Here is a 16196-nt window from a genome sequence, read left to right on the forward strand (position 1 = left end):
TATTTTCTCCCCTTCATCAGTTTGGCAGCACTGTACTCACCTTGTACCTTTGGCATTCTGCAACACACTAGGTATACTGACCCCAGTCGGCCTTCTCGGTTTTCAACTAGCTGGCTATTTCCCCTACACTTCGCTGAGAGCAAAGCAAACTATTTATATATTTATCATTCCCACCTCTATTACTCACTGTTCTCTGTTCCTCTACTGGGCTGTAGTTCAGCTGTTTAATTCAATGAATCCCTAGCTCCCACACACTCGCTCTCCTGCTTAATTATTTCATATCCCTGCGTTTCTTCTGAGGAATGCTCCTCTGTTTTCAGTCAGGGAAGGGCAGCAGCTTGACAGGGAGATTTACTGATAAGCGGGAAAGCTTAATATTTTTGCTTCGGTGGAGACCGATCCTATGCCTGGGGTCTACATTTTGAAGCGCTACGCTTTGCACACAAGCCGCGCGCTCTGGGTTGCTCAGGGCTTGAAGCTGATGGAAGCAAAGGAGGATCCCCCCTCTCGCCCCCGCCCCGCTTGGGAGGAAGAAGCGGGTTTCACCTCTTGCCCGCGGATGGGAGCGCGGCACCCAGCCCTGTGGCGAGGTGTTTGTCCGCGCACTTATACGGGCAGGGCGGCGACACTTCCCAGCCAGCCAGGTCTTTATATGCAACTCCCTGGAGGAAGCCAGAAAATCGCAGCAGAGCCCCCGGCACGCGGGCACCTCCGCCCCAGTCCTGCGGGCACCAGCCCCTCCCCGGAGCGCAGCAATGCCCCCTCGCTCTGGGGCTCCGTGGCCCTGGGCTGAGGAGAGTTGGGGGGGGAGGGGAGTCTCGTCCCGGATCCTTGTACTGCAGGGAAGGGAGAGGGGCTCCCTCTGCTCTGCCGGGCGCGGGACGCTGTCCCGGCTTCCCCTCTCCTGCAGGGGCTGCCGCCTTCTCAGCCCGTGCGGGGGCCCCGGCAGGGGCAGGGAACTGCGGCCCGCAAGGCGACACGGCTCTGCCCGCCCCCGCGTCGCTCCGCCTCCGCCCGCGCGCGGAGCCCCGGGCGAGGGAAGGGCGGAGGGAAACTGCCGCCGCGCTGGGGCCCAGGCGGCTGCCGCTGCGCCTCTAGCTCAAGAGCTGGGGCTGAGGAGGAGGGGGCGGAGCCGCCCGCGAGTCGCTTGGCCAATGAGCGAGGAGGACGGAAAGGCAGGGCGGGGCGATGGCGCTCGCCGCCCAATGGGGGCCGGGGCGGGGTCGCGTGCGGAGCTGGGAGAGTCGCAGGCAGCCGGAGGCTGGAGTCCGGGCTCGGGCATCGAGCGGGGCAGAGCAACCGCCACCCTCCACCCCGCGACCCGCAGCAGCAACCGCCTCCTCGCGCGCCCCCTCGCACGGAGCCGACGGGGCCGCGGGAGCCCGCAGGGGGCAGGCGAGGGGCTGACGGACGCTGCCTCCCGGAGGAGGAGCGGGTGGAGCCGCCGCTGCCGCCGCCGCCTGGAGCAGAAGTTTGGCTGGCGCCGCAGAGAGGAAACTTTTCTCGGGGGGCCGGAGGCGGGGGCTGCGGGCAGGAGCCGGCGCGGGGCTGGTTCGTGCTGGACTCTGGGATCCGGGACCTAGCGCGGGAGCTTCTGCGCGGCTCCCCCGGGGCCGGGCCGGGCTGCGGCGGCCGGGATGTACCTGGCAGCGGTCTTGGCAGGGCGGAGGCGCCCGGGCGGCGGCTGGCACCTGGCGGCGGGGTGGCTGCTCTTGGTGCTGCTGGGCGCGTCCGGGACGCGGGCGCTCGTCTGCCTCCCCTGCGACGAGTCCAAGTGCGAGGAGCCCAAGAGCTGCCCCGGCAGCATCGTGCTGGGCATCTGCGGCTGCTGCTTCATGTGCGCCCGGCAGCGCAACGAGAGCTGCGGGGGCGTCTACGGGCTGCACGGAGCCTGCGACCGCGGGCTGCGCTGTGTCATCCGCCCCCCGCTCAACGGGGACTCCATCACCGAGTACGAAGTGGGCGTCTGCGAAGGTAAAAGCAGCGGGCCCCTCTTCCCAGCTCCTGTCAGGGCTGCCCCCCCGCCCCGCCAGGCTCGGTAGCTTCCCCCTTTCCCGCTGCGGAGTTTTTAAGCTCCTTTACCGGGAGCGAGAAGCTCGTTCGCAGCTAAAGAGCTGGGGAAAGGGGTCCCGTCGCTTTGTGGCTGGATCGCTTCCCTCCGCTCGTCCAATGTTGAGTCTGTGTGAGCTGCGGAGCTTTTAAATGCTAATTGCGTTGAATAGTAACGTCTCTCTGCTAGGTGTCTGCTCCGCGTTGGGGGGCCGGGAGGCAGGACCACGATCCTGCAAGAACGTGTAAGGCTGGCTGATGACTTCCCCACTTGCTCTTGGTAGAGTTTACCTTGTTTTCCCCCCCCCCTGCTCCTCTTCTCTCCCCCCCCCCCATTAATTCCCTGTGCAGTTGGAAAATAATCACGAATCTCTCTTTTTCGATCCCTTCCGACGATCGAGGGCAGGTGCCCTTTTTATGTACTCGCGGTTCTGGGGAGTTGTACTTATTCCCTCTCCTGCGTTTGTTTTTAAAAATGCCATTTCGATTGCTTCAGTTTAAATAAGGGTTTCGCTTTTTTTTTGTTTTGAGGGACATCGGAACTGTACTGTTTGTTTCCTTCCAGCATCCTTTGGTATCAGGGTGGTAGCCTGGGGTTTCTCGTTATAGCCTTGTTTCTTTCTTCGACATTAGCAATGGCTTTAGTCCTGCCAGCCATACCACTTCTTACGTGAGGCTGACACTCGCAATCTGGATCGGTAGAAATAGTGCTCTCTGGTAGCAACTTTTTTGCCTTCACTCTAACTTTCGGGCAGCATTTCACTGAATGTTGCAGCTGAGAAAACCCTGTGTTTTGAAACGTTGAATCTAAATTTGATAGTTTTGAAGTAGTTTGTTATAAATTCAAAAAACTCTTGCAATCTCGAATCCATTTTCATTCGTAGATTGTTAATTACTGTCGATTCGGTCAACTACTGATGCCCCTGCCAAATTTCTTGAGCAGATTTAAAGCGCTTGAAACAACAGCCTGGCAACTTGCCCTCGTGGAATAAACAGAGCTCAATAATACACGTGATGCTTATTCCGGATTCCCTCTGTGTAAGGAAACACAAAGGCTGATCGTCTGTGGCAAACGTCTCCTTCCTGTTCCTGTCACTTAACACCTTCCCTCCTCCCTCAGCTCTCTCCTCCACCCCGCATGATGAAATGCGTCTCTTCCCTTTTTTCCTACAAGGGAAAAAACCCATATGGCTGCAACTCATCTCCAGCCTACCAGTCTCCCTTTGCCTGTTTCATATGGGTTGAAGATGATTAGATACTAGAAATGCATGCATATATTTTCCCCTGTAGCTTGCTTGATTACAAGTGACAGAATGGGTCCCGGAATCTGTCATTTGTTGGATAGCTAAAGAAGGGAAGGTTTAAAATATGTGAGGAAAAATGCATGATTTTAAGACATAGGAAATAGTAGTTCTATGTGGGAAATGCATTTTTTAAGACTGACTGGACAGTTCTGGAAAGTGAGAGGAGCGGGTTTACTTGGCTTTAGGGCTAGAGGGCAGTAAAGAGTCCGGAAATATCTTTTTTTAAGGAGGAGGCATTCGTCCAAAAACTGTTTGAAAACAACAAAACACAACACAACAAAACTCAATTTAAATAAAACAGCCATGTTGACAAAGCTAACAGCATTCTACATATCATGTTTATTGCTGAACATGATTTCAGTGAATTGTAAACCACAACATAAATATAAGAGAAGTTGGTGTGATCTGTGTATACAAAAACAAATGGAATACAATTCTTTCAGGATTCATTCAGTGGGGTTGCAAGGGCATAGCTGAAGTGAGAAATGGGTTGTGTATTTTTAATGAATTAGTAGGTAACTTTTTCAAGAGGCTTGCTTGATTTATTCAATTTTGCATTGGTTTTTCTTTCCCACATAAATAGAAACAAATTGTATTTAAAACTGTGTGTGTGTGTGTGTACGTGTGTACACACACACACACACACCTCAAATTATAAGTATATAGAAAGGTATGTATGATTAAAATATGTTTCATTTTGGATAATGATTCCAGTTCTTGCATGTTCTAAGTACAGGCATAGTATGATCTGGAGAGTGGAATAATAAAAGCTTACAGTAATTAAATGTCTTGACAAACCAGCTCTCTTCATGTATCATAATGTGGACTTCTCTGGAAGTTTAAGAACACTTCATCCTTTTTGAATTGATGCAGTATGAACATTGCATGATTTCAACTAGTACCATCCTGTATACTCTTAAAAATAGAATGACACATCCATTTGGCAAGATTATATTTCATTTAGTACTCTAACTGGAAATTAGTTTCAGTTGTTTCTGTAGCAATAATCAAAGAAATAATTTAGGAACTTTGGGGGGTACTTTGAAATAAGTTTTTAAGTAGTTGCTGCCTTTACCAAATCTAGAAGATATTACTAGGATAATGGTTGCTTTATGTAAAGTTCTGCATTTTAATTGTCTTGTCTTAAACCACGAAATTGTGCAGTGTGTACCTTGCCTGTTTTTGATTGGGGTGGAAATAATTGTAGTGTTGTATCTATAAACTGTTGAAAGGACTTGTTTTTAACTAGTCAGTTTACATCTATAACTTACAGGTAGAAGTATGATGGGGTAGATTGTCTGCCTTATTGGTAGCTGGTAATACTATATGTAGTATTTTCTTTACTGGCTAATGGGATAAAATGAATTATTACAGTATGCAGTATGACATGTCCATTGCAGTGCATGCAGTTCTTCTATAACAAATGTGCTTGAATAAAAGTGAAATCCACTAGCTAAGGAAACAATGTATGTAACTGAATAGAAACAGATACTCTTTTTTTTTTTTTTTGTCTGTTCCTTTCACTGCAATTTTTACACTGAAATGACCCCTACTGGTTACAGCTATAAATGTAGAAATTTTTTATTTTATGGCTTCATAAATGGCTTAGCTGAAACAAATCTGACATAGATCCTTTCTGACACATTCCTGTTGTCAGGTTTTTACACTTATCTTTAGACTGATATTATTTATACCTGCTGCAATTACAACTACTTCAGGTGATGCCATCGTCTCAAAAAGCAGTATCTATGTCAGGGGTGGGGAACCTCAGGCCCCAGAGTTTGGAAATTTTTTTTCTTCTCACTTGTGTATGGCCTCTGACTGATTTCCCCCCCCCCCCCCCCGGGGTCAGTGGCTGTCAACCCAAAAAGGGTTGCCCACCCCTGATCTATGCCATCTGCACATTTGGTGGGACAAAGTAGTTTTGTGATGGCTCTTTCAATGAAGGAATTTATATTCAGAATTTTTCTTGAGTCCTGACATGCTGCAGTCAGTGGTGTTGGTACTTTAAGAAGTGGGTTATTCTTTATGAATTGGTGCTGAACACACATCAATATAGTGTTACAATAACCTTTGCTACCTCAAGGGTTCCACTTTTGTGTTGATCTAGTTTTCACGCTACTTAGGTTGAGATTAATGCATGGTATCTAACGTTACTTTTCCTCATGAAAGCAAAGCCCAGGGGAGAAATTAAGAATTCTGTATGTATTTCAGAAAGGGACGGGGTAGCCAAATTTACTCTTTAGACAAAAATGTGTTATGGAGAGCGATTTTATTTTTTGTAGTCTCTGTAATGATAACATTAGCTTAGTTATGTGTTAAAAGGGTATAAACAAGAGATTGGTGTGTAGTTTTTGTATCTTTTAAAATGTCAACATTTTAATATGTAGAAATTTAGTGTTTCTTGGCAGGTTAATTGATCCATCAGATATGAATATTATCAATCAACTCTACATGCCGTGGACTAAAAGGGGGGGGGAGTATTACCAATGAAAAAAATCTTACTGTAACTCTTCCTTTTTGATGCCTTAGGACTAACTAGATCGCTCATTGAGAACAATTTTTTAATAAGTAAAGGAATGAACAGCTGTCTGTTTTGATTAAGATACTTGTGTATAAATGAGCCTGTAATGTAATTGCATAAATTGGGTTTTCCATTTAGTGCATTTATTTGGGGAAACAGACTCTTTTTTTTGTTTGTTTGTTTAACAATGTAATCTATGTAAATTGTTTGAAAGTGATCTTAGGAAATTTTGGTCAACTCAAACTTGAGTATTCTGCTCTGTTTGCTGTACTATGGTGCCTATTACTATAGTATCTGAATGCCTTCCATTAGTGCATTATATGTTGTTAGCATCGGTCAAGTGTTCACCCATTTCCCCAGTGCTAGATGTTTGTGCAATGGAGTGTCTTGTTCTGATGGGTGAGAGGGTTTACATATACGCATGATGCTACTCATGTATTGGAGAAAGCCTAGTCAAAGGAAGTGCTCAAAGCTAGCTACCCCAAACATATGGTTAAGCACTTAATTATCAAGTAGTCTATCCTCCAGAAATAAACACCCGCAATTCCCATGGACTTAAATCAGGAGTGGGAAACCTTTTTTGGATCAAGGGGCCACTGACCCACAAAAAAATTGCTCAGGAGCCACATACAAGTGAGACACCCCTGACTGAGAAGGAGAAAGAGATGTCCCACATTCCCCTTTTTCCTGCAGCCTTGTGATGGCATGAGGGGAAGCCCTAAGCCTCAGGGACCAGATCCAGGCAAGTTGGGGGCCACATCTGGCCCCCAGGCCTGAGGTTTCCCATCCCTGACTTTAAATGAAAGTTGTGGGTATCCTAGATGTCTTAAATATAAGAGAACTTACTTATTTTTGTTGCTTAGATATAAAACAGGGTGCCTAGACTTAAAATACACAAGCTTTAAAATGTGACCTTGTTTTTTGACTTCAGAATTGTAAAGCATATTTTTTAATTGAAATACTTGGCATGCAGTTTTTTTCATGTAGCTGCTAATGGATGGGTGTTCATACCACAAACTTAACAGTGGTCTGTGGGTCAAAGTTCATTTTTTTTCATATGATTAATTCCTACTGTTCCAAGTGAGGACACATGTGCAGCTTGGAGAAACTTGAACTGTTGCCATTACTGTACTTATTAGTGGGTGTGTATATTCTCACTCTCTGTGGTTGTCCAAACTCTTGTTTCATTAAGACAATATTCACTTGCTGGATTTGTGACTAGATTTACCAAGTTAACTTAACCTGAGGTGGCTGAAGTCCCTCCATTCTGTTTAAGGACACCTCCATTGAGTTGTATCTTGCTGTGAAAGTAGATGGGGTGAGAGAGGTGGACTACAGGTTGCACCTCCCAAATCCAGGATTCTCTCATCTGGCAACATCCGTGGTCTGGCATGACCATGGATGTTCTGAATGAGAGAGCCCCGGGGCCAGCAGCTTGGAGCCAGTGTAACCTTGACAGTCTACTAGCAGCGGGCTGCAGCAGCCACCCGAGTGGAGCACGATCAGGGCTGTTTGCTGCCTGACAGCACAGCCCAGACCACAGCAGCTCAAGAGGGGATGTCTCGCCTGGCTGTGTCAGCCTGGGAGGTGGTGGGAATGCAGCAGTCTGATCAGTGGTGGCAGCGTGATTGGGGCTGCCTGCCGCCTGGCATCAAAGCTAGGTTTGGTGCGACAGCCTGGCAGGGGAAGTCAGCTGCAGCTGCCTGGTAGAATCAGTGTGGCTGGGGCCACGTGCTGTGTGGCAGTGGCGTTGGGACTGCAGCAGCCCGATTGGACAGTCTGCCATTTGGCATTGAGGCTGGAGCTGCCCGGCTGGCTGGAAGTGGAGCCAGGGTCTGAGGCTGGCCTGCAGCCAGACCAGCTGTGCTGAAGGAGCTGGCAGCTGGGAGGAACAGCAGGTTGAGGGGCTGGTATCCGGGAACCTCCCCATAACCATTAAATTCCCTCATCTGGGATCGAGGGTGCCGAACAAGAGAGGTCCAACCTGTACTTTTTGTTGTTGCTTTATCAATGGTGAAGGCATATTTTTCCCCCCGCCCCTACGTGTATGCTTTTTGCCTTTGGCTTGTAACTACCTTTTTTCCCTTACAAACTTAGAATTTTTAAAACTTCTCTCCTACTGTTCCTCTTCCTAGAGAGAGGTTTTGATTACTTCACAAAAGTGTCTTAAATAGGTTGGAAACTTACATGGCAGCAGATACTAAATGAGTAATTTATCAGTGGCTTTGCAACTGCTTTGGTTTGTTTTAACTTGTTGCAATTGCTGAAATGAACTTGAAATAACCAGACTAATGAACTATCTCGCAGAAGTCTTCATAAGCATCTTCCCAAGGATCCCATGCCCGCTGGTAGCCAGGGAAATTCTGCTTAGATAATAAGGTACTGGAGCAGAAATGGGGGGGGGGGGGGGGGGGAGAGAGAGAGAGTATTCATCTCTGTTAATAATCTTTGAATCATATACGCTATATGGCTTGGCCTGATGTGGGATTCAGTTAATCTGTCTAAAGCTTTCTCTTTGTTTTCTGAAAACAAGTTAAAGCTATCTGTAGCCTGTTTCAAACTTGCCTGGTAAGAAACTAGCTACATGACGTAGTGATCACCCCAGAGCCCCCCTGTCTGTCTCGTGCTGTGGTAGCTGCTTGGGGGCTGTCCTGGCCAGGCTCTGGGGTCAGTGTAGTCTGTTCCCACCCCTCTACCTGCGGGTCCCCACTTGCTGGCAGGGCTGTGGCAGGTGGAACAGTTGCTCTGTGCAGGGTCCCTTTGCCTCTCTGTGGAAGTGAGCGGAGAGCCAGGGCAGCTCTTGGGTGGGCCATGGGTAGACTCTCCCACCCCATTGCTTCCTTCTCCCCCAGTCCCACTGCATGCTGGCAGGGCCAGGGCAGGCAGAGTAGCAGCGGCAGCATGTGTGGGGCCAGGGCTTCAATTCCATGGGGGGATGTCCTAGCTCTGTTTGGGGTGTCCTAGCTTTGTGCCTCCTGGTAGAAGTGGGCAGGGAGCTGGAGGCGATTGCTGCCAGCCCATTGCTTCCTTCTCTCCCAGCCCACCTGCATGCTGGTGGGGCTTGGATGGGCAGAGCAGCAGCAATGGTGCGCGTGTGGGGGAAGGGCCTCAATCCTATGGGGGGATGTCCTGGCTCTCCGTGAGGTCTCAGTGCCACCCAGTGGAGGCAGGTGGAGATCTAGGGTGGATCTTGGGAGCTGGCACGAGTGGTGAACCAGGTCTGGTTGGGGCTTTCTTCACTTCCCTCTTTCCAGTGCACCCCGAAGCTGATGCTCCAAGCCTTCTGGCAGCGCAGGCTCCCCACTGCATTGGGGAGAAGGGGCGGGCTGGGTTCAAGCCACAGACTACCTGGGAGGTGGCTGCAGACCACTAGTGGTCCGCAGACTGCACTTTGAGAACCACTGTTCTAGTGGCTAAAAATTACTGCTTAGTCTTTAGTCAGGTTGGTCAGTTTGTCTCTTGGGAAACTGTAACTTGCCTGAGCAATAGGAAACCTATGATCTTTTTGTAAAAAGTTTCATATGAAAAAATATTGAAACTACTTCCTTTAGTGAGAAGACACGTCAGAAGTGTAGCAAAGTATAAGTGCACCTAGCTTATCTTTTTCAAAATGCAAGAATTGTGCAATACAAAAACACCATAGTAAAATCAAAGTACAGCAAATCTAAAACTGCTAAAGGAAATTAAATTGTGTAGATTGCAGCCATAAAGTTGAAGTGGTACACTGTTGAGTAAGACTGAAGAAAGGATTAAACTTTGAAATTTTTTAATGTTTTACTAGACTTGTTCCTTTTTGGGGGGGGGGGGGGAAGGTCTGAAATGTAGTAACTGTTTGTTTCTGGGAACTGATTTTTAGGGTCTTTAGCATTATTTTACAGTTTTAATGTTGAGGGACTCTTATTAAAATAGCTATACAATGTGCCTCTCTGAAAGCTTAAAGTTTAAATATTCCATTATTCTACATATATGACACAGTTTGCTGCTTGTAAGAAGAGGGGTCAGTAAGGGCATGTCTACACTACAGATATTATAGATACTACATGCTTGTTCTAAATAACAAGGCGAGCATTTACACAGCAAGCTCATTACTTCAAAATTATTTCAAAATAATGGGCTTCTTAGGCATTATTCCTCATAAAATAAGGGTTTATTATTTCGGAACAACACCATTTCAAAATTGCTATTTTGAAATAGGGTGTGTGTGGATGGTACAGCTGTGCTTATTTTGAAATAATTAGCCTCCAGGGCATCTCACAACTCCCCTGGTAGCCACTCTGTCCATGCCCCTCAAAACACTGAGTTTGCCTTCCACTGCTGCCTTTAAAGTTGCAGGAAGAAGGGAAAGGGCTTGTGTCACCACACCGGCCCTGCCAGCCTCATGGCACACAGCTGTCTGCAGAGGAGCCATGGCCGGCCACGGTGTTCCCTTAGAGCCCCCCCATGGCTGCAAGCAAACCTGCAGCCAGCTTGGAAGTCATTGCCCGGGGCAAAAGAAGACACCCTCCTGGACTGATGGAGAGATCAGTGGATCTCACTGAGATCTCAGGGAAAGAGACCAATATGCAGGATCTCCACACCAAGAGGTCTATGGCTATGAAGCCTGGCACAGAAGGAGCACAGCTGGATCCTGGACCAGGTCTGGATGAAAATTTAAAGAACTCCAGCAGTTGCACACCAAAGCCCAGGAGCAAAGTTCCCACGTGGCACCTCACACCTGCCGCTACTTCGAGCAGCTGGATGCCATCCTGGGAGGGGGGCAGATTGTCCTTCCCCTAACCCCCCCCCCTTCATTGTGGATTCCGCAAGGGCGGGGGCTATGGAGGAGGAGGAGGAGACGACCAGCCTGGACAGTAGGCCTGCTAGCCAGGAGGTCGTCATCTCCCTGGAGCCAGTAAACCTTTCCCAGTTCGAACTAGGAGGGTAATGTAGGCATACCGCACTTGCAAATGAAGCCCGGGATTTGAATTTCCCGGGCTTCATTTGCATAAGCGGGGAGCCGCCATTTTTAAATCCCCGCTGGTTCGAACCCCGTGCAGCGCGGCTACATGGGGCTCGAACGTGGAATGAGGTGTACCGGTAGTTCGGAATAGGAATCCTAGTCCGAACTACCTAGTTCAAGCCCCGTGTAGCCGCGCTGCACGGGGTTCGAACCAGTGGGGATTTAAAAATGGCGGCTCCTCGCTTATGCAAATGAAGCCCGGGAAATTCAAATCCCGGGCTTCATTTGCAAGTGCGGTATGCCTACATTACCCCGCTAGTTCGAACTAGCGGGGTAGTGTAGACATACCCTGAGGGCTTGGATGAGGCCATGGACGGCACTTCAGGAGAGTTCCATCACTTTCCCTAGACACACATGGGGTGCTGCCCAACAGCCTGTGAATGAACACTCATCCCCATGAGGCTTTTACACAGGAACCTTTCGCTCCTCATGAGGTTCCTGCACAGGTGTGCCTCGCTCCCAACTCCATGGTGGAACACCTTGCCACCACTAAGGTGAGGTCAGGGGAAACACACAGCAGTGCCGCATATGGCAAACAGTCATGGTCACACTCTTTGACAGCATTTGGTCCTGGGCAAGTGCGGCGATGAGGAGACAGATCCCCTGCATGGGAGCCTGCCTGGGGGAAGAAGAGGAGGAGACTTCCCTGAAAAGTGGTGTCTGCCACTCACACATACCTCTCCCAGTACCCTTCCTCCTCTCCTCTGGCGGGGGGGAGGGGGGAGATAGAAGTTCTCTCTCTGCAGGCTCCATGTATGTGGGACATGGAAGGAAGCTGAGCCGTCTCTGTCCCTCCCTTCACACCACCCAGAGTCTCCTGGCCTGGCCTGGCCTGGCCTGGCCGGCACCTTCTCATGCTGTTTGTCCCCAGGACATGGGGATAGCAAGGCTCCCCTGGGATGTCCATGCCCCTGCAGCACATTGCCCGCTATCTAGGCAGCAGCTGGCCTTGCTCGAAGCACATTACCATCATGTGAACCGAGAGCCTTGGTGTTGGCTCAACAGTTAGGGCTAGGCTTCATGCACATTGTCTCCTGGGATACTGCCGTTCTCACATTTGTTCACAGCTGGACCAGCAGTGAGCACAGTGTGTCTAGCGCCTCCAGCAACATTAGCATGCCCCTGCGAGGCCCCCCAGCGTAGGCGACCCCAGAATGAGCTGGCGAGGGAACACCTTGAGTGCCTGTGTACCCTCCAATGCAGTTTCGAGTGGGAGTACCAGGGGCAGCTCTCCGGCCTAGAGGAGTGCTGTGCTGACTGGGTTATGAGCCCTGGGGCTGTTGCTACACTTCAAAGGTGTAGACGCCCTAATCAAATAATCAAATTGTTGATGCAAATTGCATTGACTATAGAATTAGCCCATTAATCTAAATTTAACATCCCTACTGTGGAGTGCTTACTCACTGCCATTGAATGCTCCAGCGGTCACCTTCAGCACCCACTCCCCTCCAAGTCCCTCTAGCACCTGCCCCTGCCCCTCTGGTTTCTCCTCCTAAGGATCCCAGGGCACTGAGGGCTGTGCATATGAGGCAGTGTGACCTCTCGGGCAGCTGAAGCATCTCAAAGTGCCCGAGGCAGACACCAGTCCCAGCCACATCCCTGAGCCCTTCTTCTCCTCCCCTCCTTGGTTCTTTCACCAGATCATCCCAAGGTCTATATTGCCCAAATAAAAAGCACAGAGTTCATTGTTCCAAAACAAAAAGTCTGGTTTATTTTATCGCAGGGGAAGGGAGGAGTGGGGTAGGAAGGGCACAGAGGGGCAGTGCAGAGCCTCTTGTGGAGAGGCTGGCGGGGCGGGGAGGGGGAAGGTAGAGTCTCACAGGTGGCCTTGTCTGAAACTCTCCCTCAAGGCCTTCCAGATGCACAAGGACCCCGATGGGTTTGCCGGATGGCAGTGGTGTCCGGCTGCTAAAAAGCCCAGGCGAGCCACTCTGCCTCTGCCCTCATTTTGGAAAGAGAGTCTCTCCCTTGTTCTCACAGAGGTTGTAGAGAACACAGCAGGCCATCACCATCTGGGGAATGTTCCAGTTGCTGAGGTGGAGGTGGGTGAGGAGACACTGGAATCTCTTTTTGAGGTGGCCGAAGCACTTTCCACAACTCTGTGGCACCTGTTGAGCCTGGTGTTTAAGTGCGTACGTTAGAGGGGCCCAGATATCCCATCTAGGGTTTCAGAAGCCAGGGGAACAAGGTGTAGGCTGCATCACCCACAGTGCACATAGGCATGTCCACAGGCATGTCTACCTTCCCGACCTTGATGGTGTGGTTGGGGGTGGGGAGAGAAAGCGATGGCATACATCCCGAGGAATATGTTAGAGTTGTGAAATATACAAATGTCTTGTGCCTTCCCTGACCACCCAACATTAATATCCATAAGCAGCACCTGTGGTCTGTGAGGGTCTGCAGGATCATTGAAAAGTACCCCTGCCTATTAATGTAATCAGAGGCCTGGAGGTCAGGGGCAAGGATGAGTATGTGGGTACTGTCAATGCTCCTCTCCCCCATAGTTGGGGAAGTCCATGGAGGCAAAGCTGGCGATGATGGGGTCCACATTACCCAGGGTGATGACTCTCCATAGCAGGATGGCATTGATGGCCCTCACCACTTGTAAAAACAAGGAAACACAGAATCACAGGATTTCAGGAGCTCTCGGGAGGTCCCCGAGCCCAATTTGCTTCCCACAGCAGAAGCATCCCTAGCTCCCTTATCCCTGATGGGGCTTTGTGAAGCTGGGACTGCAAAAACTCTAAGGACTGAGGCTACATCTACACTGCAGAGTTTTTGTGCAAAAACGGCTCTTTGTGCAAAAACTCGTGAAGCGTCCACACTACAGGTGCGTTTTTGCACAAGAAAATGTACAGTAAATCGCAAGAAGAGGACTTTTTGTGCAAGAGTTAGTCCTCTTTCTACGAGGAATAAGCCTTTTTTTATGAGAGCTCTTGCACAAAAAGTTGTGTGTGGATGGGCAACAGGGGTTTCTTGTACAAAAACAGCCTACCGGAAAAAGCACAGGCGCTCTGCCATTCTGTTAATAGCAATCAGAGCTTTCTTGTGCAAGAACGTCCATGCAATGTGGACGCTCTCTTGCCCAAGAACTTTTTGAAGATGATCTCTTCCGCAAAAAGGTTCTTGTGCAAGAAGCGTGCAGTGTAGACGTAGCCTGAGATTCTGCCCTTCTCCCTAGGGAAGCCATTGAAATAGTTCCCCGCCCTCCTGGGAAAATAGCAAGAGAGTCATACTGCATGAGCATGGCTCCGACAGTCAATCTCCCCATGCTGAACTAGTTCCTGATGGAATAGTAGCTGTCCGGTGTGGTGAGCTTCCAGGGGCGATGGCAACTTGCTTCTGGAAGGGGATGGTGGGTTGTATGCGGGTGTCCTGTTGCCAGAGGGCAGAGCAAGCCACTCGCAGAGCTTCATGAAGGTATCCTTATGCACGCGGAAGCTCTGGAGCCACTGCCCATCATCCCACCACTCCAAGTCGATCTGGTGTGCTGGCGCCAGAAGTAGCAGTGTGCTAGGGAGGATGGAGGAGACTGTGGGGCAGGAGCACCTGGGCTGGGGTGAGGAGGTACCCTAGTCTCACTTGGCCTTCTTGGTCCTGCAATGCCGCAAGGGTGACCTGCATTAACTGTGCCAGAAGGTGTAGCAGGAGGTCTAATAGCCCAACCCCACTTTGCAGCAGGTCTGGCTCCATGCTGGAAGTGCTGTGGACTATGCTGTCCCTCAAGGAGGTAGGCAAAGGAGACGAGTCTGAGATATGGGTGGAAATTCCTGTTTCTCCTCTATTTTGATCCTTGTGGCACTGGTTTCTCTTTGGGCCAAGTACAGTATAATTTTCATATAAAATGGTTTTAAAGGAAGCTTCTCACATTTTTTAGAAGTCAGACCCCCATTTTCAAAATAACTTGTCTGTGAAAACTCTTTGGAAAAAATAGCTATTGAAAATCTTACCCTTGTTTCTGTGGTGTTAGGTATCTTAGTTCCAGGCATACTAAAAAAAATGTGCTTCTAAATAAGATCACTTTTTTTAAAGACAGTAGATGTGATTGCAGAAACTATTTTTGTGACAGAACCCATACAGTTCTTCATGTTATCATGAACACATTGTGTCTGTGTCTTGCGGGGGGAGGGGAGGGAGAGGAGGGATTGTTGAACAAGTGTAGACATTACTGTGAATGCAAGGAGTGCAACACCAAATTTTCCACACGTCCAAATTAAAGAAAGCTGAGGGGAAGAAGATGTTAGGCCATCTAACTCATTTACTAAGAAGTGGAACCAGTTAGACTGCTTTTAACAGTATTCTACCCAGCTGTAGGAATTAGCAGGGCTCGACAAACCACGGCAAAATCCACTCGCCAGACCCACACCGCACATGTGCCAGACCCGTACTGTGCATGCATGCACCGCCGGGGAACAGGGCGACCGGCTGAAATCTACACACCACAGGCAATTAGCTACACGGATTTGTCGAGCCCTGGGAATTAGGATTTCTGTACTTGGTTTTGGAAATCAGTTACTCTAATGATCCATACATTAATAAACTTCTTTTGCTGACATTTAGCTGAAACTTGCTAAATCTTCTTGATTTGTTCTAAAATCCTCCATTAGGATGAATCCTTTCAAATAACTCCAGACTAAGCAGATAGCGATAATTAGACAATTTGGCTGTATTTGTCAACTTTCAGTAATATGTGTTGCTCTTCTTTAAACCCTCTTCAGCTTGTCCAATGTGGTTGCATTGGTATTTTCTTGGAGTATAACAGTTTGCTTCTGTAGCTGAAATAGCATTTGAATTGCATGGCGTCATATGAAGCTGAGATCTAGATTATTACTGTGGTCCAAAGATCTCTGAGGGTATGTCTACACTACAAAGTAAATTCGAAATAACAGATGTTAGTTCGAATTAACTTTGATAGGCGCTACACATACAAACCGCTAGTTCGAACTTAATTCGAACTAGCGGAGTGCTTAATTCGAACTAGGTAAACCTCATTCTACGAGGACTAACGCCTTGTTCGAATTAAGTAGTTCGAATTACGGGCTGTGTAGCCACTTAATTCAAACTAGTGGGAGGCTAGCCCTCCCCAGCTTTCCCTGGTGGCCACTCTGGGCACCACCAGGGAAACTCATCTGCCCCCCTCCCGGCCCCGGAGTCCTTAAAGGGGCACGGTCTGGCTATGGTGCCTGTGCCAGGTGCAAGCCTGCCAGCACCCAGCCAGCAGACCCTGCACCTGGCACGGCACGAGCCAGCCACCTGCTGCCACCCAGCCCTCTGCCTCTTCCCGGTACCAGGCTAGAGGCTCCCAGGAGCCTGCACAGGG

The 16196-nt window shown here is 49.2% G+C and overlaps 1 protein-coding gene across 3 annotated transcripts in view; it reads left to right on the forward strand.

Annotated features, from left to right (window-relative positions):
• The first annotated feature begins 1224 nt into the window (after positions 1-1224).
• The window catches only part of CRIM1 (cysteine rich transmembrane BMP regulator 1), a 336829-nt gene continuing 321857 nt past the window's right edge, over positions 1225-16196 (forward strand). For all 3 annotated transcript variants that reach the window (XM_075924932.1, XM_075924933.1, XM_075924934.1), the window contains exon 1: positions 1225-1974. In XM_075924932.1, coding sequence (XP_075781047.1) covers positions 1638-1974 — 337 coding nt within the window. In that variant the 5' untranslated portion in view covers positions 1225-1637. The remainder of the gene's footprint in view (positions 1975-16196) is intronic.

Source organism: Pelodiscus sinensis, chromosome 3 (assembly GCF_049634645.1).
Source record: "Pelodiscus sinensis isolate JC-2024 chromosome 3, ASM4963464v1, whole genome shotgun sequence".
Lineage (NCBI taxonomy): Eukaryota > Metazoa > Chordata > Testudines > Trionychidae > Pelodiscus > Pelodiscus sinensis.